The sequence below is a fragment of the Bos javanicus genome, chromosome 11 (assembly GCF_032452875.1).
Source record: "Bos javanicus breed banteng chromosome 11, ARS-OSU_banteng_1.0, whole genome shotgun sequence".
In the NCBI taxonomy this organism is placed as follows: Eukaryota; Metazoa; Chordata; class Mammalia; order Artiodactyla; family Bovidae; genus Bos; species Bos javanicus.
Genome location: NC_083878.1, coordinates 62,219,094 through 62,242,175, shown reverse-complemented (window position 1 = coordinate 62,242,175; position 23,082 = coordinate 62,219,094). Strand labels below are relative to the sequence as shown.

At 37.6% G+C, this 23,082-nt stretch overlaps 2 protein-coding genes across 10 annotated transcripts in view; one reads left to right on the top strand and one right to left on the bottom strand.

The window, feature by feature from the left end:
- VPS54 (VPS54 subunit of GARP complex) overlaps nucleotides 1-14,506 on the top strand; it is a 158,541-nt gene extending 144,035 nt beyond the window's left edge. For 5 of the 6 annotated variants that reach the window (XM_061432778.1, XM_061432777.1, XM_061432776.1 and 2 more), the window contains 3 exons: nucleotides 4,237-4,344; nucleotides 6,373-6,467; nucleotides 13,114-14,506. In XM_061432778.1, coding sequence (XP_061288762.1) covers nucleotides 4,237-4,344; nucleotides 6,373-6,467; nucleotides 13,114-13,219 — 309 coding nt within the window. In that variant the 3' untranslated portion in view covers nucleotides 13,220-14,506. The remainder of the gene's footprint in view (nucleotides 1-4,236; nucleotides 4,345-6,372; nucleotides 6,468-13,113) is intronic. The other variant, XM_061432779.1, reaches the window with a different exon arrangement.
- A 611-nt stretch (nucleotides 14,507-15,117) lies between these two features.
- UGP2 (UDP-glucose pyrophosphorylase 2) overlaps nucleotides 15,118-23,082 on the bottom strand; it is a 56,404-nt gene continuing 48,439 nt past the window's right edge. For all 4 annotated transcript variants that reach the window (XM_061432785.1, XM_061432783.1, XM_061432784.1 and 1 more), the window contains 6 exons: nucleotides 22,830-22,963; nucleotides 21,817-22,114; nucleotides 20,512-20,709; nucleotides 19,752-19,994; nucleotides 16,665-16,769; nucleotides 15,118-15,575 (listed from right to left, as the gene is read on the bottom strand). In XM_061432785.1, the coding sequence (XP_061288769.1) occupies nucleotides 15,468-15,575; nucleotides 16,665-16,769; nucleotides 19,752-19,994; nucleotides 20,512-20,709; nucleotides 21,817-22,114; nucleotides 22,830-22,963 (1,086 nt within the window). In that variant the 3' untranslated portion in view covers nucleotides 15,118-15,467. The remainder of the gene's footprint in view (nucleotides 15,576-16,664; nucleotides 16,770-19,751; nucleotides 19,995-20,511; nucleotides 20,710-21,816; nucleotides 22,115-22,829; nucleotides 22,964-23,082) is intronic.

Sequence of the window (23,082 nt, the reverse complement as noted above, 5' to 3'; positions counted from 1 at the left end):
CTAAGTATATAGTTTGATGAATTTTATATACCTAAGTATATATATATATATATATACCTAAGTATATAGTTTGATGAATTTTAACCTGAATGGGGTAGTCAAGGTATAGAACAATTCCATCACTGCTAAACATCCTCTAGGGTATTTTTGAAGTTAATCCTTTCCCAATACCCCAAAACTATGACAACCACTGATCTAATTTTCTTCTATTTAGTTTTGTGTTTTCCAGTATGTCTTATAAATGGAATTATACAGAATTAACATCTTGTCCCAGGTTCCTTTCATTTAGCATAATGCTTTTGAAATTCATGGATGTTACAACATGTGTTAATATCTTGTTCATTTTTATTATAAAGTGGTATTGATTGAAGTACTACTATTTGTTTATCCATTCATCAATTGATAGATGTTTGGATTTTCTCCGGTTTCTGGCTGTTATGAATAATGTACATTCATGGACACATCTTTGTGTGGGCATGTGTTTTCTTTTGTGTAAATACTTTGAATATATTGATGGTGGCATAGAGATGTAAAACTTTATGGTAACTTTATTCAAAAAAACTGCCATATGATTTTCCAAAGTGACTATACAATTTCGTGATGTATAAGACTTCTGGATACTCTTTTATCTTCACCAGCTCTTTCTGTTGTCTCTGTTTTTTAACGTTAGTCTTCTGGTGGGTCTGCATTGAGTGATATCTCATTGTAGTTTTAATTTCTATAATGACTAATACGTTGAGTATCTTTTCATGTGTTAGTTTGTCATCTGTACTTTGTCTGTGGCAGTTTTTTGGTTGTCACAGTTTCGTGTGGGATGGTTACTGGTAATTAGTGAGTAGAGACTAAGGATGCTGCTGAATATCCTACAATACACAGGACAGCCCCCACAACAAAAAATTATCTAGCTCAAAATATCAGTAGTGTAGAGGTTTAGAAATTCTGACCTAGAGTACTAACTAATGTGTAAAATAATTTGAAAGTATAATTGGTGAGACTTAGTCACTGATTCAATACAAGGAAACAAAGAAAAGAAGGAGTTAAAAACTTTTAAGTTGGAGATTTCAAGTCTGTGTGACCAGGAGGATGGTAATACTGGTAATAGTAATTGAAACAGGTAAGAGAGCAGGTTTGGGAAAGCTCATGGTAAGCTCAAATGTGGATTGGAGCATGTAATGAATGTAATAAAGGGGAGCATGTAATGAAGTGGTTCATAACTAGAGATATATTAGAAGTCATGGGATTGAACAACATTGAGAAAAGTGAGGAAGATAAGAGAGGATTAATATTAAAGTTGCTTTGCACTTAGGAGACAGGAGATAGAAGAGGGGGAAGGTTAGGAGGAAAGGAACTGGGAAAGCGTTGTACTGCACCAGGACAACGTTTTCAGTGTGAGGTTGTGTGAAATACTGCAGAGAAACAAGGAAGGGGAACTAAAAAAGTTATTAACTTTGGAAATTAGGACCTCTTTAGTAATTTTTTTCCAAGAGAGAAATTTCAGAAGAGGGAAGATAGTTTGAATGGTGGCAAGAACCACATTTTAAAGGTTGAGAATAAAGAAGTACAGTATCAAGTTTAAATGATTGAAGCCATGTATGGTAAAAGTCATACAGAAAGAATACTATTTTGAGGGAAAGCAGTGATGAAGGAAAGTTTTGAGGGGTATACAAGTTTACTAGGGCTGCCATAACATTCCCTCAGAGTAAGGGGCTTAGAACACAGAAGTGCATTGTCTTATAGTTTTTGGAGGATAGAAATCTCAAATCAAAGTGTCACCAGACCATGCTCCCTCTAAAGGCTCTAACAGAGAAAACTCCCTTGCCTCTTTCAGGTGCTTCTGTCAGTTGTTGGCATTCCTTGACTTGGAGATGCATCACTTCAGTCCCTGCCTCTGTCTTCACATGACCATCTTCCCTCTGTGTGTTTCTGTGTCTAAATTTCCCTCTCCTTTCTTTTATAAAAATACCAGTCAGTGGATTTAGGGCCCACTCCAATCCAGTATGACCTTAGGAGGCTCCAAGTGGACATGAATCTTGGGGGAATATTATTCAACCCAGGACATGGGGGTAATTAAGATAAGGGGATTTTGCCATTGTGAGATTATTTCATACCCACTAGGATGGGTAAAATAAGGACAGTAACAAGTATTGGAGAGAATATGGAGAAAATGGAACCCTCATACATTTCTAGGTGAAATTGTAAAGTGGTATAGCCGCTTTGGAAAACATTTTGCATTTCCTCAAAAGGTTGAACATGGAGTTATCATATGACCCAGTAATTCTACTTCAAGAGAATTGATAACATCTGCCTACACAGAAATCTGTACATGAATGTTCATGGCATTATTATTCATAATAGCCAAAAAGTAGAAATGACCCAAATGTCTATTAATTGATGACTGGATTAACCATGGTTTATTCATGCAGTGGAATATTGTATAGCCGTGAAAAGGATGACGTCCTGGATGCAACATGGATGAACCTTTGAAAGCATGCCAAGTGAAGGAAGCCAGTCACAAAAGCGATGTGCTGTGTGATTCCATTAGTGACTAGTGTTGCCAGGAACTGAGGAGAGCAGGGAATGGGGAGTGCCTGCTAATGGAGATGGGGTTTCTTTTTGGGTTGATGGAAGTGTTTGTAAATTAGTGGTGATGGTTGTATAGCTATGAGTTTACTAAAAACCAGTTAATTGTGTACTTTAAAGGGGTGAATTTTATGGTATACAAATTATATCTTAGAACTGTTAGTAAAAAAAGAAAAGGGAAAAAAAAAAGAAAAGGGGATATTTGATATACTGTAGGCTGAAGAGAGAAATTGTTGAGTCGTCACAGTGTTGCTTGGTCCAGTCACATGATGACTTCTACATGGTTCTACTACCACAGTATATTGGAACTCATCATTTTAATAAACTATATGAGATTAATACATCTAAAATATAGTTATTTGGCCCAAATTTGACTTATAAATGAAAATGATGTATAATTTAAGCTGTGAACTCTATAATATGGGCCAAAAGGTGATTATCTAAATCATACCAGTGTACTGTTCCAGATGTAAGAATAATAAATGAATTTACCTAATTAAAAAATTTTTAGTATAGATAATTGAAAATTAGGGTAAATATTACAGTATTGGCCCACCTACAAAAGAAAAAGAACATTTTAGTTCTACCAGTTTTATTGATTTCAGATATGACCACTTTGAACACATTCTAAAAATCATGTTTAAAAAACAAACTGTTAATTTGAAGGGCCTACTTTAATGATTCATTATTCTATATTGAGCCAGAATAGTAGCTAACATTTTTGAGTACTTCCTTTATATCACACACAGTTTTGAGTTCTTATGAACCATCTTTTAAAATCCTCAGAATAAGCCCTTTGAGATATAGAGAAATAATCTCACCTAATACAGAGAAGTAACTCACCCAATCTCACATAGCTAAGAATTTTAAGAGTTGGAATTTGGACCCAAGCAGTCCGTCTTTTGGAGAAGGCAATGGCACCCCACTCCAGTACTCTTGCCTGGAAAACCCCATGAACGGAGGAGCCTGGTAGGCTGCAATCCATGGGGTCGCAAAGAGTCAGACACGACTGAGCGACTTCACTTTCACTTTTCACTTTCATGCTTTGGAGAAGGAAATGGCAACCCACTCCAGTGTTCTTGCCTGGAGAATCCCAGGGACGATGGAGCCTGATGAGCTGCCGTCTATGGAGTTGCACGGAGTCGGACACGACTGAAGCTACTTAGCAGCAGCAGCAGTCCATCCAGGGCTTCCCAGGTTGCACCATGGTAAAGAATCTGCCTACCAGTGCAGGAGACACAAGAGATGCAGTTCCATCTCTGAGTCAAGATCCTCTGGAGTAAAGAATGGTAACCCACTCCAGTATTCTGGCCTGGAATATTCCATGGACAAAGGAGCCTGGTGGGCTACAGTCCATGGGGTCACAAAGAGTCAGACCGTGACTGAGCAACACATCACACGCCCCTCTTATGAAGGGAAGCATAAGATCTGTGTTCTTAGCCACTAAATTATGCTGGCTGTCTCAAAGTAGATTAGAATTTTTGATGAAAAATTTTTGAGATTTGCATGAGTAGCACAGAATATAGTTGAAGTGTAAGCTTCAACTATATCAGAGTTAGATGTGTAAGGGCAGAAAATAATATGTTTTAGTGAACAGTGGGGATAGTACACATTACAGAGGACATGAATATAATTCTCATTATTTTTCCCTGCCAGTATGAAGTGAAAGCTCCCGTTCCTTCTGCCTGTTTCAGGAATATTTGTAAGCAAATGGCAAAAATGCATGAAGCTATATTTGATCTCCTTCCTGAAGAACAAACGCAAGTGAGTAGTAATTCCTAAAACTATTATATATATATATCATAATATGCATGCAGAATTGAAGTGTTTTTATGTACTGTTGACATATGTAAGCTTAGTTCATGTTCCAATATGATCATTATTATTTTTTTCCAGTTGTTATATTGACTTGTGGAACATGGATAGAAATTCTGATTTCAAAGCCCTCCTTGCCCTGACAGGCTAGTGCAGTGGTAGCTTTGCTCTGTGCTCAGCCATTCTAAAAAGCACATTTTTATTTGTCCATTGGGTCATCAGAAGTCCCAGATTCTACCAACATTATTTGTTACATTATTAGTTTGAAAATCAGGGCTAGCATTTAATCAGTGAATAGTAGAATAAGTTACACATTGATTATAATCCAAATTGGATAGGGAAGAAATTACTGTTTGACTTAATAATTCAAATCAGTATACCTTAATGTTTGTTAGGTCAGCATAAATGATGTGTAGTAGGCACAAATAAGGAAAAATAGCAAAATGGGTAGACTTTAGCATCTCTTGCCTATGAAGTATCCACCCTCTGCCTCTGTTTTCCCTACACTATCATCCGTATTCTCTTCACTTTTCCACTACATTCCTACCCCTGACTTCCCTCAATTTCATTTCCTAGGAGTACTTTAAAGGTTCCAGTACTTCTTTTTTTCAGTCTTCTTTATCCACCTTAGTTTGTTCCCTTTATACCAGGTGATCAATCAAGCTTAGTTGTATTTAGGGTCGGGAAGATCCCCTGGAGGAGGGCATGGCAACAGTGTTCTTGCCTGGAGAGTCCCATGGACAGAGGAGCCTGGCGGGCTACAGTTCATAGGCTTGCAAAGAGTCGGACACGACTGAAGCGACTTAACAAACACAGTGTTATAATTAGTACAAGCCTAGTTGTTATATGACTAATGATCTTAGCTTTCACTGAAATTTTTGCTCTTCAGACAAATTTCTTATTTCAGTTTGTCTCTAATTGGTTGAGTGCATGGCATTGGTATTTGGGAGCAAAGTGTAGGTTTTGTAGTGTCTCTTCCCTGCTTTTGCTTCTGCTGGTCTCCTTTCCACACCACCTTGAACTTCCATCTTATACTAGCTATTACCATCTTCTCATGTTTTCCTATGTTTTTATTAATCATACTAACTTTATGAATAAATATCATCCACCATCTTTGGGGCTCACTGAGGACTTAGGAGGAGCTTTGAGATACAGAGCACCCACTAGGGTCTTTTTTCCTTTCTCAGTCTTCCTAGCCAAACCATCATTTTCATTCCACATGCAAGATCCCCCACCTCTGACATTCTGACTTTCTGAATTTTCCCTCTGAGTTCTAATTCTGGAGCAAGACTTAGCCAGGTCAGTGAGGTGAATACACAGGTATTTCATGTATTTTTATCTGCATCTTCATTTAAAGTGAACTCTTTTCAAACCTGGGCACAAAGTATAGGTTTTATGTCATTATTGTCATTTGAGTACCAGTGATTCCATAAAACTTTTCCATAGATGACTTTATATATTTTTGTCATGGAAAATGTATTTCACAAAATTGTTTCCATAGATTAATTTTATGTAATTTCAGGTCAGGCATTTCCCAAAGAAGTACTGGGCCATTGCATTAAAAATCTGCATATGGAGCGATAAAATACTTCCAAGTAATTTAGAAGGGTAACAATAGCCTTCCTTTTACCATTGTGACTTTTTTCTCTATCAGGTTCCTAGTTAATGCAGAATTCTCCATCTTTTCTCTATTCTTTTTACCTGTATGGTTCATCCCATTTACATATTCCAGAAGACTTTTAAGGGGCAGAAAGGCAGTAGTAAATCATATCACTAAAAGGAGTACTGCTGTGAAGGGCAAAAAGAGCTTTTACCCAACTAAGGAGAAAAACTGTACTGAAATAGCAATTCCATACTTTCAGAGGAGCATTTTAAAAGTATATGCCAAAGCAAAAAAATTTTCTCCAAATAATATTAATTACTTATGTCTTCTGTGGCAGTAGAGCTTTAAGAAACTTAGATTTGTTTCTTTTCCAGATGTTATTTTTAAGAATTAATGCAAGTTACAAACTCCACTTGAAAAAGCAGTTATCTCACTTAAATGTGATAAATGATGGAGGACCTCAAAATGGGTATGTTTTCAACATATTTTTACCACATACTACCATATAGAGTTGTTTGATTAGTTTTTATTCATTACGCTCTCCTTTACCACTGTAATCTTGCCAGGGCCCCACAGTTGTAAAATCAGCAATCTTTTGCCTTTTTTTTTCCCTCTGTGGGGGTGCTGTATCTCTATATCTATCTGTCTGTTTATGTTAACGTGTTTTATAAATGCTCAGTTAGTTAACTGACCTTAATGTCTCCTTTGAGGCAGTGTGCGTTAGTAGCACCTCCTTAGGTCGGTCACCCGTAGTCTTCAGCTGTCCAGACAGGACTCAGAGTCCTACTTTGTACCTGTATGACCATGAGAAAGTCACTTAAACTCTGCCTTATGTATAAAATGAGAGTGATAAAATCTCTAATTCCTCCACAGAGTTACAAAAAATAATGTGCATATATTTTCTTGTAAGCCATTGAACAAATTTTATGTATTATTGGTGAAATAATATGACATATAAAACATAAGATTTAGAATCAGAAAACTTGGGTTAAGTTTGGCCACTTACTAGCTCTATTACTGAGCAAGTCACTTAATCTTGCTGAGCCTTAATATTTCTTATATTGGGAATGATAAAAAGTTCTGTAACAGAATTTTTGTTAAGAGCAATGTAGGTTAGGATATGAATTTAAAGATTATATAAAATGCAAGACACTGATCATATAAGTTACACCTTAGTATGATTTCTGTACTCTGTTACCTGTTCATGGATTTTTAGGAATGGAATATTTTTTTCCCCATTAAAGACATTTCAGGCTTAAATTTCAAACTTACAGGGACAAATGTAAAAACCATATTTTGGAATCAGAAGTTGGCTTTGCCCTTTAAAAAAAAAAAGTATGTTTGACCTTGAACAAGGTAGGGAAGGGCATTAGGTGTGCTGCCCTCTAGCAGTTGAAAAATTCGAGAATAACTTAAGGACTTGGCCCTCGATATACAGGGTTTCTCTGTATCCACAATTCCACATTCACAGATTCAACCAACTGCAGATCATATAATGCTCTAATATTTACTATTTTTGAAAAATGAACCCACGCAGTTAAAACCTGTGATGTTGGAGAATACAGTAAATTGATTTTGCAGAAAACTATTTGTAAGCTTCAAACTGCTGAATTTGTCCGCCAGGCTGAATTTAAGAGTTTTATGCAAAAATCTGATTTTCTTTTGATTATTACCTGGTTCTTTTTTTTTAAATAATTTTTTTTTTCAAAAATTTCAAAGCCACAGAAAAGTTTAATGACAGTATAATGAATACCAAATATCTCTCAGACACTATTCAAAGAAACCTAATACTATTTTAAAGTCCCATTCCTCTCATACATTCCTACTTTTATTCCATAACTGAATCTTGCTAGTTGGTTGTTTTCAGAGCAGTAGATCTGAAGCATCCAAATTAATTCATCACCTGTTATTTTCTTTGTTAACATAACTATTTGGGGATTGGCACCTTCAAGATCTTCATTGTCTCATACTTTTAAAGACAGTAATACTTAGTAAGTCAAATATGTCTTTGATCCCTTGAAGGATAGAATTTCCTGAAGACTTACCTCTAGACTGTAGCCAAAGACAGGAATTTTTTTTTCTGAAATGGCTCTAAAATTTTACTTTTTTCAAGCTGAAATTGGGACATAACATAAAATTAAACATTGCACAGTTGACAATTCAGGGGCCCTTAGTGCCTTCACAACCACCACCTCTGTGCAACCACCAGCTTTGTTTAGTTCCAAACATTTTACAGAATGAAGCAGGGCAAAGGCTAATAGAGTTCTGCCAAGAGAATGCACTAGTCATAGCAAAGACCCTCTTTCAACAACACAAGAGAAGACTCTACACATGGACGTCACCAGACAGTCAACACCGAAATCAGATTGATTATATTCTTTGCAGCCAAAGATGGAGAAGCTCTATACAGTCAGCAAAAATAAGACCAGGAGCTGACTGTGGCTCAGATCATGAACTCCTTATTGCCAAATTCAGACTGAAATTGAAGAAAGTAGGGAAAACCACTAGACCATTCAGGTATGACCTAAATCAAATCCCTTATGATTATACAGTGGAAGTGAGAAATAGATTTAAGGGACTAGATCTGATAGACAGAGTGCCTGATGAACTATGGACGGAGGTTCGTGACATTGTACAGGAGACAGGGATCAAGACCATCCTCATGGAAAAGAAATGCAAAAAGCAAAATGGCTATCTGAGGAGGCCTTACAAATAGCTGTGAAAAGAAGAGAAGCAAAAAGCAAAGGAGAAAAGGAAATATATACACATTTGAATGCAGAGAATAGCAAGGAGAGATAAGAAAGCCTTGTCAGTGCAAAGAAATAGAGGAAAAGAATAGAATGGGAAATACTAGGGATCTCTTCAAGAACATTAGAGATAGCAAGGTAACATTTCATGCAAAGATGGGCTCAATAAAGGACAGAAATGGTATGGACCTAACAGAAGCAGAAGATTTTAAGAGGTGGCAAGAATACACAGAAGAACTGTACAAAAAAGATCTTCATGACCCAGATAATCACGATGATGTGATCACTCACCTAGAACCAGACATCCTCAAATGTGAAGTCAAGTGGGCCTTAGGAAGTATCACTACGAACAAAGCTGGTGGAGGTGATGGAATTCCAGTGGAGCTATTTCAAATCCTGAAAGATGATGCTGTGAAAGTGCTGCACTCAATATGTCAGAACATTTGGAAAACTCAGCAGTGGCCAGAGGACTGGAAAAGATCCATTTTCATTCCAGTCCCTAAGAAAGGCAATATCAAAGAATGCTCAAAATACCACACAGTTGTACTCATCTCACAGACTAGCAAAGTAATGCTAAAAATTCTCCAGGCCAGGCTTCAACAATATGTGAACCGTGAACTTCCAGATGTTCAAGGTGGTTTTAGAAAAGGCAAAGGAACCAGAGATCAAATTGCCAACATCTGCTGGATTATTGAAAAAGCAAGAGTTCCAGGTAACATCTATTTCTGCTTTATTGACTATGCCAAAGCCTTTGCCTGTGTGGATCACAACAAACTGTGGAAAATTCTGAAAGAAATGGGACTACCAGACCACCTGACTTGCCTCTTGAGATATCTGTATGCAGGTCAGGAAACAACAGTTAGAACTGGACATAGAACAACAGACTGGTTCCAAAGAGGAAAAGGAGTACGTCAAGGCAGTATATTGTCATCCTGCTTATTAACTTATATGCAGAGTACATCATGAGAAACTCTGGGCTGGTTGAAGCACAAGCTGAAATCTAGATTGCCGGGAGAAATACCAGTAACCTCAGATATGCAGATGACACCACCCTTATGGCAGAAAGTGAAGAACTGAGGAGCCTCTTGATGAAAGTGAAAGGGGAGAGTGAAAAAGTTGGCTTAAAGCTCAACATTCAGGAAACAAAAATCATTGCATCCGGTCCCATTACTTCATGGCAAGTAGATGCAGAAACAGTGGAAACAGTGGCAGACCTTATTTTCTTAGGCTCCAAAATCACTGCAGATGGTGACTGCAGCCGTAAAATCAAAAGATGCATACTCCTTGGAAGAAAAGTTATGACCAACCTAGATAGCATATTCAAAAGCAGAGACATTACTTTGCCAACAAAGGTCCGTCTAGTCAAGGCTATGGTTTTTCCAGTAGTCATGTATGGATGTGAGAGTTGAACTGTGAAGAAAGCTGAGTGCCAAAGAATTGATGCTTTTGAACTGTGGTGTTGGAGAAGACTCTTGAGAATCCCTTGGACTGCAAGGAGATCCAACCAGTCCATCCTAAAGGAGATCAGTCCTGGGTGTTCATTGGAAGGACTGATGCTGAAGCTGAAACTCCAATACTTTGGCCATCTGATGTGAAGAGCTGACTTACTTGAAAAAACCCTGATGCTGGGAAAGATTGAAGTTGAGAGAAGAAGGGGACAAGAGAGGGTGAGATGGTTGGATGGCATCACTGACTCAGTGGACATGAGTTTGAGTTACCTCTGGAGTTGGTGATGGACAGGGAGGCCTGGCGTGCTGCACTCCATGGGGTCGCAAAGAGTCGGACACGACTGAGCAACTGAACTGAACTGAAACTTTTTACTACCCGAAGAGGAAATCCAGGCCCGTTATAAGTGTGCATGCTTGTGTCCGACTCTGCGATCTTATGGACTGGAGCCTGGTGCCCTCCTCCAGGGGATCTTTCCTACCCAGAGAGCGAACCTGCATCTTTTATGTCACCTGCATTGGTAGGTGGGTTTTTTACCAATAGCACCACCTCGGAAGCCCCATTAAGCAATGTTCCCTTCCTTCTCCCCTTCCCTGCAAATTTTCTTTTTAATGTGATTTTCTTTTTCTCTATTTTAAGACATTTTTAAAATACAGAGACATATGGAGAATATTTGTACTTCTGTTATTTAGAATTGATCAGTATTAACATTTTTAATTTTCACTTGAAAACAAAGTTCAGCATTTTTTAAAAACTGGCATTCCAAACAAGGCTTGAGTACCCCTTGACCCCTATCTCCAGTCCTTTTCTCTTTTTCCCAGCCCTTCGGCAGTGTTTCTAGTAAATCTGGTCTATATCCTTTAAGTTCTTCTCATTTACCTCTTTATCTCAGAAAAAATGTGGAGCTGCTTTATTAATTTTATTTGCATGATATTTTGTACATATGCTGCTTGCTTTTTCTATTATTTATTTATGCTGATATATAAAAATCATCCATTTTTTATTGCTTTATTGTATTCTTCCACATGAATCAACCATATTAATGTATCCATTTCACCTAGTGATTGATTTTAGGGTATTATTTTTTTCCATTACAATCATGCCACAGTGAAGATCTTCCTTTATACATGTCTAATGATGTGATCTTTTCTTTAGGGTTCATATCTAGAAGTGAATCAGATGTGTATTTTTACTCCACTAGGATTTGCCAGAATGCTCTCTGAAGTGGCTGTACCAAGTTTACATTCCCTTGTATTCCATATCTTGCCAGCATTTGCTGTTACATTTTTTAATTGTTGCCAGTCTTATGGATGGAGAAGGCAGTGGCACCCCACTCCAGTACTCTTGCCTGGAAAATCCCATGGATGGAGGAGCCTGGTGGGTGGGCTGCAGTCCATGGAGTCCGACACGACTGAGTGACTTCACTTTCAGTTTTCACTTTCATGCATTGGAGAAGGAAATGGCAACCCACTCCAGTGTTCTTGCCTGGAGAATCCTAGGGACAGGGGAGCCTGGTGGGCTGCCGTCTATGGGGTCACACAGGGTCGGACACGACTGAAGCGACTTAGGAGCTTAGCAGCGGCAGTCTAATGGATACAATGGTATTGTTTTGATTTGCATTTCCTAACGTTTGTCTTCACATATTTGTCATTCAGGTGTTTTAATCTGTGACTTTTCATACTTTGCCCATTTTTTATCTGGGTATTATTTTTTTCTTGCTGATTTTAGATTTTTGCATATGCCTTCAAATTAATCCTTCATTGGTTACATATATTGCACATATTTGCTTTTCTTTTTGGTCCTTTTAGCAAACAAAAATTCTCAACTTTGATGTACAGCATATACTTTCTGTGTATTTTCTTCTATAGACTATAAATAGTTGTGTTTGTTAAACATAACTTGATCTTTTTAAATGGAGATTTATGTTAATTTTGTTTAATTTTTAATGTGGGAAACTTGCCTTAAAAAGACTTTGTTCTTTTCTGAGCCTCTGCTGTTAGTTTCAGTGTATTTACTGATCCTATTATCACAGAAAACATAATTTACTCTTTTTATGAATTTTAAAGCATTCTGAACCAGAAGTTTCAAATAAAAATATGGTTGTAACTAAATTCTGCCATGTGACAAAAGCTGAAACATTAAGTACATAAGTACAAAGGTATCTATAGATTCTAGTACATAAAAGTATCCTTGCCCCCTTGTAGTCCAGCAATCCAGACCTTACACGCTCTTTAAAATATCAAAGCTGTATTTCCTTTCTTTATAAAATACTAAATCAAGATCTGTTTTCTCTGTGGGCCACATCTGTCAACATACACGTCTCATCAGACTGGTCCCTATTTCTTGTATGTGGAGCTATATGTATCTGAGCCTTCTTTCCAGGAGTGTTTTTTCAAGGATAAGCATTAATGTGACAGCTAAATACTCAAAAGTGTAATTCTTGGCTTTTTGTCAAGTGTTGTTATATTGTCAGTATCAAGTTTTGTATCCAGTAGTACTTACATGTGAGTACCAGCCTTCATTTAACTTTTTAAGATGGCACTCAGGAAACCTTGTCTTTTTGAGTTCACTAGTGACATACACGTATACTCTAGTGACAACTGATCCAAAAACACAGTTTACACCATTATTTTTCTGTTTCATACTGTTTTAAGATAAATTTATTTGTGAAACTGACTCCAATCTTTTGGAGAGACAGAGCTGTTTCAACAAAACTGTTGAGAGTAACAGCATTAAATGATCTAACTATATGATAGTAGGAATCCTGCTAAGAGAAATATACTGACATTTGGTCCCTAGGGCATCCAAATTTTAAATCACAGTCAGTCTAGAAGCTAGGATAGGTCTTTTACTTTCTGAGCACAGCTACTTTATTTGAAATGAAAGCATGAGATTAAAAATAATTTTCTCTCCAATGTTTAGGTTGGTCACAGCAGATGTAGCTTTTTACACTGGAAATCTTCAAGCCTTAAAAGGCCTTCAAGATTTGGACCTAAATATGGCCGAGATCTGGGAACAGAAAAGGTGATGACATACTGGAAAACTGGGTAGTTCATCTGACCAGGGGATGTGTGTTTATGATGGAAATATGGACGCCTGTGACTCAAGAACTGAATCTGGAGCCCACAGTGAACCGGGATTGGGGAAGGGGAAAAGGAGTGTGTCAGTGTTGGGAAACTGGGATTCAATGGGATCTACAAGGAATGCCATTTGTGTGCTTCCTTCAGTGAGGAGTAACTGATCAGGTGTCTATAACATTTTTCATTCTCTCTGGAAACAGACTCAGGTTTCTTTGGACCAAATCCAAAAGAACACATAGCTGTAACACAGCTGTAGTTGACTAGAATGCTCTGTATACTTTATATTAAAAGATGCTTTGCATTTCTTCCAGTGCAATGAAATTCATATGGTGTCCCACTTTATTTAATGATGGTACAATTTAAAATATTAAAATCTTACTCAACCTCTGTAGAAAGTTTTCTCTATGAAAGTAAAGCTGTTTGAAAAATTATTTTTTTACAGATCTTTCTATAAAAAATAAACATCTTTTGATTGCTTGGATTTAGGAATTCAGTTTTTGTTTTAGTGACCAATGTTTCAGGCTTTGTGTGTTGCAAATTTAATCTTTTTATCACCGCTGTATGTCAACTGCATAAAGCCTTCCAGAATAGTCTAAATACTTGAAAGGCTGATCACAAGTAATAATTAAAGAGTAAGATTTTGGTGTTTATTTATGCAACTATTAATTTAAATACTTATCAGATGTGGTATATGAAAGCCTGCAGTTTAACAGCTGTATTTTTATAAAAGTATCTATGAAGGGTTGGGGTGTTTATTTCCTTTTTATTTTTAGGGGCAAGAATACATTTTCATCTATTCTGCCTAATTTTGAGTTCTCGTTTTAACATTTAGATAACGTTGAAGTATGCCCCCTGCCTTGGGTTCTTGTTTGTAAGTTACTTTCCGTGTGTATATGAACAAAGACCAGGGATAGATAGAACTTTTAAAATATAGGCTGCTGTGTTCGGGCCAGAAATATAAGGTGATGAGTAAATTATTTAAATTAAAGACTTTTATAATACCTACCTTCAAAATTAGAATTAAATGAAAGTGCCTGTGCCTCACTTCACACCAGGAATCTTGCCTAACCCTGTCAGAGTGCCTAACCTTGTGGTGATTATGTACAATGAAATAGTCTTACTTTGTGCTCTTTGGTTTCCTAAAAGGAAAGCCTGTTTTCTTTCCTTTATCCTTATTACAGAGGTATGTCATTGGTTCTTAAACTGTCTGTCTAAAATAAAGCTGTAAAAAATTATCAGACTTTAAAAGACAACTTTTTTTAATAGTATACAGTAAATTTTAAAGAAAATAAGCAGCTTACTCAAAAACAAGCATGGAAGAACTGAAAAATGTAATTGATTCTTAGAGAAAAGCTAAAATTCAAACTACCAGCAGAGCTGGATTTGGAAGGTTATTCAAGAACATTTTCAGTGACAACAAAGCAGCTTCAAGAAATGAAGCTTCAAGGAAAGGGAACTTTTTATAAAGTTATACCCTCACCCTGCTATACTAGAGAACAAGGATGTGAAAGAAATGTACTACCTCTGCCCACCCCACCCCCTTCAGCTGGGAAAGAAATACCACTTTGTTTCAGTAAATGGAGAGTCTGTGGAAAGCATGGCAGGCATCCCAGTTTCAGAACTAGATGAAAGATACACCTTCAAGTTTAATTCCTATGGAAATAATGATGTGGTTAATTCTCAGAAATGTAAAAACTGGATTTGTTAGGCCACTGAGTACTTAAATATTCCAGGAGCAAATCTTGCAATTGATAGAGTAAATCTTTCAACTGTTCGAAAAGAGTAAACCAAAATTTTTCTTCAGCATTTCATAAAGTTAGCATTGAAAAGTATGAGTGTACACATGTATTGCTTCACAGCTTTATTTTTGAAATCACAAGCAGTTCAAAATGACCATCACTGAGGCCTCTGTTAAAAGATTTTCCAGCAGAGCTGCCCCAGTTTTAAGATTAAACAATATTGCACTTTCAGATGAATTAACTTTCAGGATCTTCTTCCAAAAAGAAAAGTATTGCTTCCATCTGTGCTTTTCTTAGACTAAAAGCATACTGCAGAAAACTCTACTTTAAAAATTAACACTGCCGGGTACAGTAACAGAGAACAGTACCTGCCTATTTTATAATCTGAGAGGAACTTTTCATTGTAAGAAACTGTTTAGCCCATAATGAGTATAAAGTGTGTACAGTATTTTTCATTTCAGTGGTCCAAGATACGCAGGTTCCCAGATACAATCTTGTTCTCTAATACTGCTCCAGGTGGGATGTCAATTCGGTCACCGTGATTTGCGATGATGATAACCGTTCCCTAAGTGACAGAAAAAACGAGTAATTGGAACGGCAAGCTGAAATGCAGTTGATTTTCATACAGTTATCAAGTTTATGTAGAACTTCACTTACAATGGAGTAAGCGTATTTATAAACGGTATGAAATATGAAAAACAAATGACCTGTTAAGGAAAACTGTAATGTGTCCTGTCACAACCCTGGCAGTAGTTCTGGTACCATCTCTGATAAGGAGGCAAGGAATCTAGGAGTGGGAAGTGGACCAGTGCCACAGCACGACTGGCCCTTTCAAAGAACTACTTGCAAGGCCACCAGCATTACTACCTTCAGAAACTACACGGTGCTTGGTTTTTACCACATACAGGTTTGTTTTTTTTTAAAGAACAGTTTAATAATTCATATTTCATTTCTTAAGTAAAACTGTTTAGATAAGGCAGTATCAGCAATAATTATATATAAATATATATATCTTTTTGTTTTTTCAAGATCTTTAAGTCACTTTAATAAGAACACATGAAATCTAGGTATGGAATTTTAAAAGAATACTTGATTAGGAAAAAACTGTTGTATCTTTGGTTCTGAACTTGAATATTCATACCCATAGTCCTTCCTATTTCTTATACTAGGCTGGAATGATACTCAAAGTACCCAAGCACTGTAGTTATGTGAACGAACATCTTCATACTGATGACATTTTACTTTAACAGGAATAGATTATAATCAGTATAAATGGAGTTGTTATTTTTTCTACTTTCAAATAGTCATCTTTAGTGAATGCTAATTTATCAGTGATTCGATTTTAAAGACTGTCATATTTCAATAAAATAGTACCAATTCAATTATTTAATAGTGTTTGCTTTCCATCTGAATGCTATGTTCCACAAAATTCCTATACAGAACAATTATGATTATATTTTAACTGTGTTGTATGTCTATGGATACAGTATTAATACTAAATATTGTAGTAAGCTATTTCATTTTGAAAATGCATATCTTATAAGCAATCTGGTACAGAGTAAGAAGTATTCCTTAAAATAAAGGTAAATTTAGGACAAGAGGATGAAACCTGTCTTATAAAACTATAAGAACTATAATTTTCATCATAACACACCTTTAATGAAACATTCTTGCCAAATGTCACATCTCCTGAAACTGTGAGGTGATCCAGTTCAAGCATATCTGGTATACTTTCAAATCTTCTTAGATAATCCTGAACCTGAAAGAAAAATGGAAACATAAAAATTGTTTTAAAAATGGGTTAACAGAAAAACAGGGATTAAAGTAACAAGGTAGTTTACTTGAACTGTAAAACATTCTGTTTATGGCCAAGCTCAGGCCTTTTATGGGAAGAACCCTGTTTATTAAGGACTCACCATGTGAGGAGTGAGAGTTTATATATCCTGTGTAGGAGAGACCAGGAGGTAAACTTTGTCCCCACAATCAAGTGTTTACACTACAGCTGAGTAGATGAGACATTAAAATAGTAGTAAGTAAAAAATAACCACCATGCTAAGAGCCAGGTAAGTGGTTCACATAACCTGGAGTTAGTTGGAAAAGAGATCATCATGGTTTGAAGCAAGCTAGACTGGAGCTGGGCTTTATGACATGGGTAAGATTAAGAAGAAATGGAATACAGTTCTGGAAGAACAACAACACAAAGTATCAAGATCAATATCTTTGCCTCTTACTTCCTTAGATTTACTGGCACTAGAAATTGTCCTGTATGGCCTTGTTTCCTATTTTGCTGAGAAACAGAAGCAACAGGAAAATTTACACTGGCCTTTACCACTACCACCCATTTGCTCTGGAGTTACCTGTCTCTCCTAGTTCTGGGGTCAGACTATTTCTATTCCAACTTAAGACTAACCCTTCTTATGGTTACTGCCCAAAGATACTGTGAAGCAATGCTCCTTTCTCCCTCTTCAGTGTTCCTTCCCTCTTGATTCTATCAATTCCCGTCAATGTGTGAAAATGAAGTCGTTCAGTCGTGTCCGACTCTTTGCAACCCCACGGGCTGTAGCCTACAGGCTTCTCCATCCATGGGATTTTCCAGGCAAGAGTACTAGAGTGGGCTGCCATTATAGAACATGCTATAAATTCTCCCAACTTAAAAACAGAACTAAAACCTTATATCCCTTTCTACCTATAGATTCATTTTTACGTTTTTCTTTAAGGCAAAACTCTTGAATAAATTTTCTCATTCAGTATCTTCAATTTCTCTTCTATTCTTTCTTAAATCCATGCCAGTCAGGCTCCAGAACCTCTATACTGTTACAGCAAATTGTGAGTTCTCACTCATCTTGCTTGAGTTGGCCAGAGCACTTGACTACAAATGATCCGTTCCTCTCTCGTGAAACATTTTCTTCATTTGGCTTTCAGGCCACACACAGTCATGGTTTTCTACCCAGTTCTTCATCTGCATCTCTGCAGTCACCTTTACTGCTTCCTCCACCATATCCACATCCTCTAGCCTTGGCATTCCTCAGGGCTCAGTTCTTGACTCCCTACCCTGCCATTAACTGCCTCAGTGATCCTTATGGTTTTAAATACCCAGTTATAAACTGACAACTCTCAAATTTACCTTGTTTCTAGATTTTTCTTCTGACCTCCAGACTCATATATTCAGTTTCTCCATTTGAAGGTCCAAGTACACTATCTCTAAAATTTAACTGTCCATTATGCTCCCCCTAAACCTGCTCTATCCAAGCCTTCCACACCCTCAGTAAAAGACAACTCCACATTTCCAGTCACACAGGCCAAAAACCTTAGAGCCATCCGTACTCTTCTCTTTCACGCTCCTACCTAGTAAATCCTGTAGGTACAACTTACAAAATATTTCATAATGTTAACGTTTTTCACTATTTCCCCTGCAGCCACCCTGCTCCAAGCCAGAATTCCAGCAACAGCCTATTCCCTGGTCTCCCTGATTCTACCCCTGCTCACCAGATTGGTCACTTCACTGCTCTGTTGCATTCTCCAATGGCTTCTCACCCCCGAGAAGAAAAAAGCCATACTCCCAATACTCAATTACAAGGTTCTACACAATTTGGCCTGTTAGTCTTACACTTGGTGACCCAAGTGAGCACCCCCGTTGCTCACTTGCTCACTGTGCTCTAGGAACTCGAAAGCATGTTCTTCCTCAGAGCAACTAGCCATTGCCCTCTCAACTCCTGTTCTCAAACTGAGACAGCCTAAAGTTCTTATCTCTTGCAGGGTATGGAAGAGGCTAGAAAGAGTAGGAGGGAAGGAAGGGAAGATGAGGTTAGGTGGAAAATGGTTAGTAATTCCATCTCAGGATCTGGGAAGACGGCAGGTCCATGTAGCACCATGATTTTCCCAGCCCGAGCAGGCAGATGAGGGAGGCACCAAAGACAGGGAGACTTCTAAAATGCATGATGCTGTCCTGGAAATTCCAACCCGGCCACAGGACCCAGAACCACAGCCCAGGAATGTGTAAGCACAGGGCACATATCCGAACCAGGTGACACTAAGCCACAAGCAGGACTCGAATAGACTTGGATGGCATAGGCTACACAAAGTCTAACCCTGTCACTTCATTAGCCTCATAGCATTTTATGTGATTAGATTTTTTTGGATTCCACTTACCACATCAGGGTCAGGTTTTGCTATACTTGCTATTCCTCTTGCCTAGAATGCTTTTTGCCCCAGATACCTGCAGATAAACCTCTCAGGCCACCGAGTGTAAAACGTCACCACCACCACACCCACACGTTCCCTACTCCTTTATTTAGCATTTACCACCTCTTGGAATATTATACCTCTGACTGACTTGCTTCTTACCCCACTAGAATATCCAGGAAGGCTAAGATTTTAGTCTGTTTTATTTACTGCTAAATACCTAGAACACTGCCTTGCACATGGCAGCGGCTCAATAAATTTTGTTAAACCAGAATTAACATCCTCTCACTGATGAAAGCAGTAATGGTCTTAGACAAGACATAAGATTTAATATCTTAAAATGGAAACATTCTTTACTGCTCTATATAGCAAGCAGTTAAAAAGTGAGTTACATCTTCATCTTCTATGGTTGATTTTCTTTAAAAGACATCAGAGTTGGAGGAATATAATAGATTAGCAGCAAAGACTGTAATTAGACTCCCAATTCACGTGTGTATCCTTTCTAATTACACATTAAGAAATACAAATTCACATGTATATCATATTTATGATTACATACCTTTGTGAAAGAACTGCCTAATTTAACCAAGGGCACTGTAGGAAATTCCCGCTTTTCACTCATTGTCAAAGATCCTGCATTAAGGCTGTAGAGGTTTGACATCACAAGCAAGAGATCTGATGTGGTTTTGACAGGCAGAAAACGGCTTCTAGGAACATTAATACCTAGAGAGTTCTCAAAACTTTTAATGGCAGCCCCTACTGCAGTTTCTAACTGAATAACATTCAGGCCTCCATCCAAAGTCTGTAAGAAAGGGAACAGGAGAAAGAAACAGGTTTTAGTAACTTGGTTCCATATGGGCTATTTGGGGAGTGGTTTCAGAGATCTACTGAAGATCCAATTTTGAGAGCGGATATCTCTGAAGCACTGATAGATGCTTATACATATGTGATCTTTTTCAGCATCATAACTCTCTTGTTCAGTAACATTTCCATTTTACAATAAAGAGCTGAAGGTTCAGAAAACCCATGCAGATGCCTGTGGCCAAGAGGCCTCTAAGTACCAGAGCATCAAGACTGAGGCAGATCCTCTACTTTGGGCCCAGTGCTCTGGCCGCTACCACAGCTCAGGGTTGAGTAAGGACACCGTGGACTGCTTGGCAAACTAAGGGATGGGTGTCGACTCTGAAAGAGAGGGCCAGGAACGGAAGAAACTAACTAGGCCAAAAGGAGTGGCCCATGGACGAGATGGGCCAGAGGCAGTGGACAGTGAGTCTGTGTGTGGTGTGCTGTGACTGGAACCAGGGGGCCCTTTGGCTTACCTTTGGATTTACAATGATTTCCATGTCAATAGCATTCTGCTCCTGCAGTCTTTTAACTGCAGCAAGAGAGATCCATAGGTTGTTTGTGTTAAATATTTTGAATTTTGATACAGATTTGAACTCATCAACATGCGCTTTTGGCACTTGAGCAATTTCCACCAGTCTCAGTTTGCCTTCATACTGAGTGAGTGTCCCACCCTAGAGAGGCAGAGAAGAGTGAGTGCTTCCACATTGCTCCCAATTATAACCATGCCACACTGTTTACAGTCTATGAATGATACAGAAAAGTCACTGATGACAAAACCCCCCAGAAACAAAAGGCAATGGCAGTGATTCGATCTGGGATACAACGTAACACATGTATGAAAGTAGAACCAAAGAAAATAATTCAGGGTGTCAGTTGTCTTATACTCCCTCTTGTCCATAATAAAAGTCCTGGGGGTACCTCAGCGTTCTCCTCACTTTCCAAACATTTGCTCCAGAAACAGACATTCCTCTTATTCTCAAACCACCGCCCATCACCAAATGACCAATCCTGCCACCTCAGACCCAGCTCTGACTACCTCTGGGATAAGGGGAGTAAAGTCAAGACAGAGGCACAAGTGGAAGAGAAGAGACTTCAGAGTGGCCTCAGCCTAGAGGCTGTGAGGTGCAGGAAAAGGGGAATGTTCACTCATGTGTGAGGGGGACATTTGCAAGAGAAATAGAACCCAGCCCAAGGACCAGCCATGGTATCACACACTGCCCACTTTTCTTACTCCCTGAGGCTAAGTGGAAAACCTTGTGTACTATTCGATCAAGGCCAAATATCATCACTAAACATGCAAAATGAAAAAAACTAACTTTTGCTTTGTATAAAACTGCTCTTTTTGGTTTGTAACAAAAGTATTACAGTGATAAAATATACACAGAGAGAAATACATACTGTAGACATAGAAGTAAATTTTAATTAAAAGAACAATTAAAAACACTTAAGCATCCAGCTAGAAGAATATTAATGGTTGGAACAAACACAGTGTTTGCACATATGTTTCAGATAATCCTATAAATATGTGTGCAATTGTTTTTTAGTTAAAATTGCCCATGTAGATTGTTTGAAAAAGAAAAGTGATTTTACTACTATTAAATCTGGATGTATATCACACACTGTTATATCAGATAGAACTTAGGGTACTCTAGAACACTATCCCACTCTAGCTTACAGTGATGTTATCAAGTTTCTAAGCTTAGAAACTTTTCAATAAAGAATTACAACTATGAAATGTGAAGATGTAAATCCCCAAACTGCTTTCTCTCAGTATTTACCTTTACATCCGCACGGGTTTTATTTGTGACTTCCATGACAAATTCACAAGGTTTTCCATTGGGTGGGTTCATGAGATGATTAAGAATATAAAGATCCACTGTGGCACCCAGATTATCTATGTTGGACACAAAAATATACTCTTTGCCTTCTCCTATAAAGGTGTCGAGCAAACCAGAGTTGTAGAAACTGGCATAAATATCTCCATGACCCGGAGGATACCAAGCTTCTGTATTTTCCCCTGAGTATGATACATTCTTTGCTACAGGCAGTAACGATTCTTTATTAATCCTTGGGTACCTTAAGAAAACAAAATTTCTTTTTCAGTATAAACTCTGTAGAGTATTCCAGATCTTTGAGTAAAACAATGCATGTAAAGTTAAATAAAATTTCCCTCCTTTTCAATCCATCATAGTAATTTAATCACAAGTGAATCTATTTAAGAAAATCTCTCATTATTTGTGTTGACCAAAAAACCAGCTTCCTATATAGTGATATCTGCTGCAAAAAAAAAAAACTATTTCATGGTTATTCAGATGGGAAGACACCCCATATTTTTAAGATATTCATATGTTTTATGACTCCTCAAAAGGAAAGACATATTAAGTAAATCTTCTCAAACTTATTTGGTGGTGGGGTCACTCTTTTCCTTGAAAAAAAAAAGGAAATGTTCTCCATTTGGGAAATGCTGTCCATTCTTACCAACAGATATATTCAGGGGTGGTTCTCTTCCTTTCCCAGAAAATCAACAGCAGGTTGGTACTCAGGGATGTCTGCTTCTTACCACTTTTGAGAACCAAAATCTCAGGCAGATTCTCTTTCAAGAAGTTCAAGTTACACACCCACAAAGTGATTATAAGTGCCACATACCATTAACTAACGTTTAGCCTTCAAAGCATTAAACACCTGTACACAGTTTAGCACATGCACATCTTGAGGCTGCTGTGTTAAAACAAAGAAGTCCTTCTTTCCCAGAAGTAACATCCCCCAGGGTTAATTTTTTTACTCCTTGTACCTGCTTTGATTAAACGTGTAGATTTTCACACGACAGTGATTATACTTCTGTAGTATTTTTTTGGTATCTTCATCCGTGTTAAAAGAGTTCATTAGAACAAGAGGAACATCAGTATCGTAGGTTTTGTTCAAGTGCTAGGGAGGAAAACGACAATCAGGTCACTCAGACTTACTATTCTTTTGTTTCAAAGTGTAAAATTAACTCTCAATGGTTGATCACAAAATGTTCACATCATCTATAATAGCAAAATATA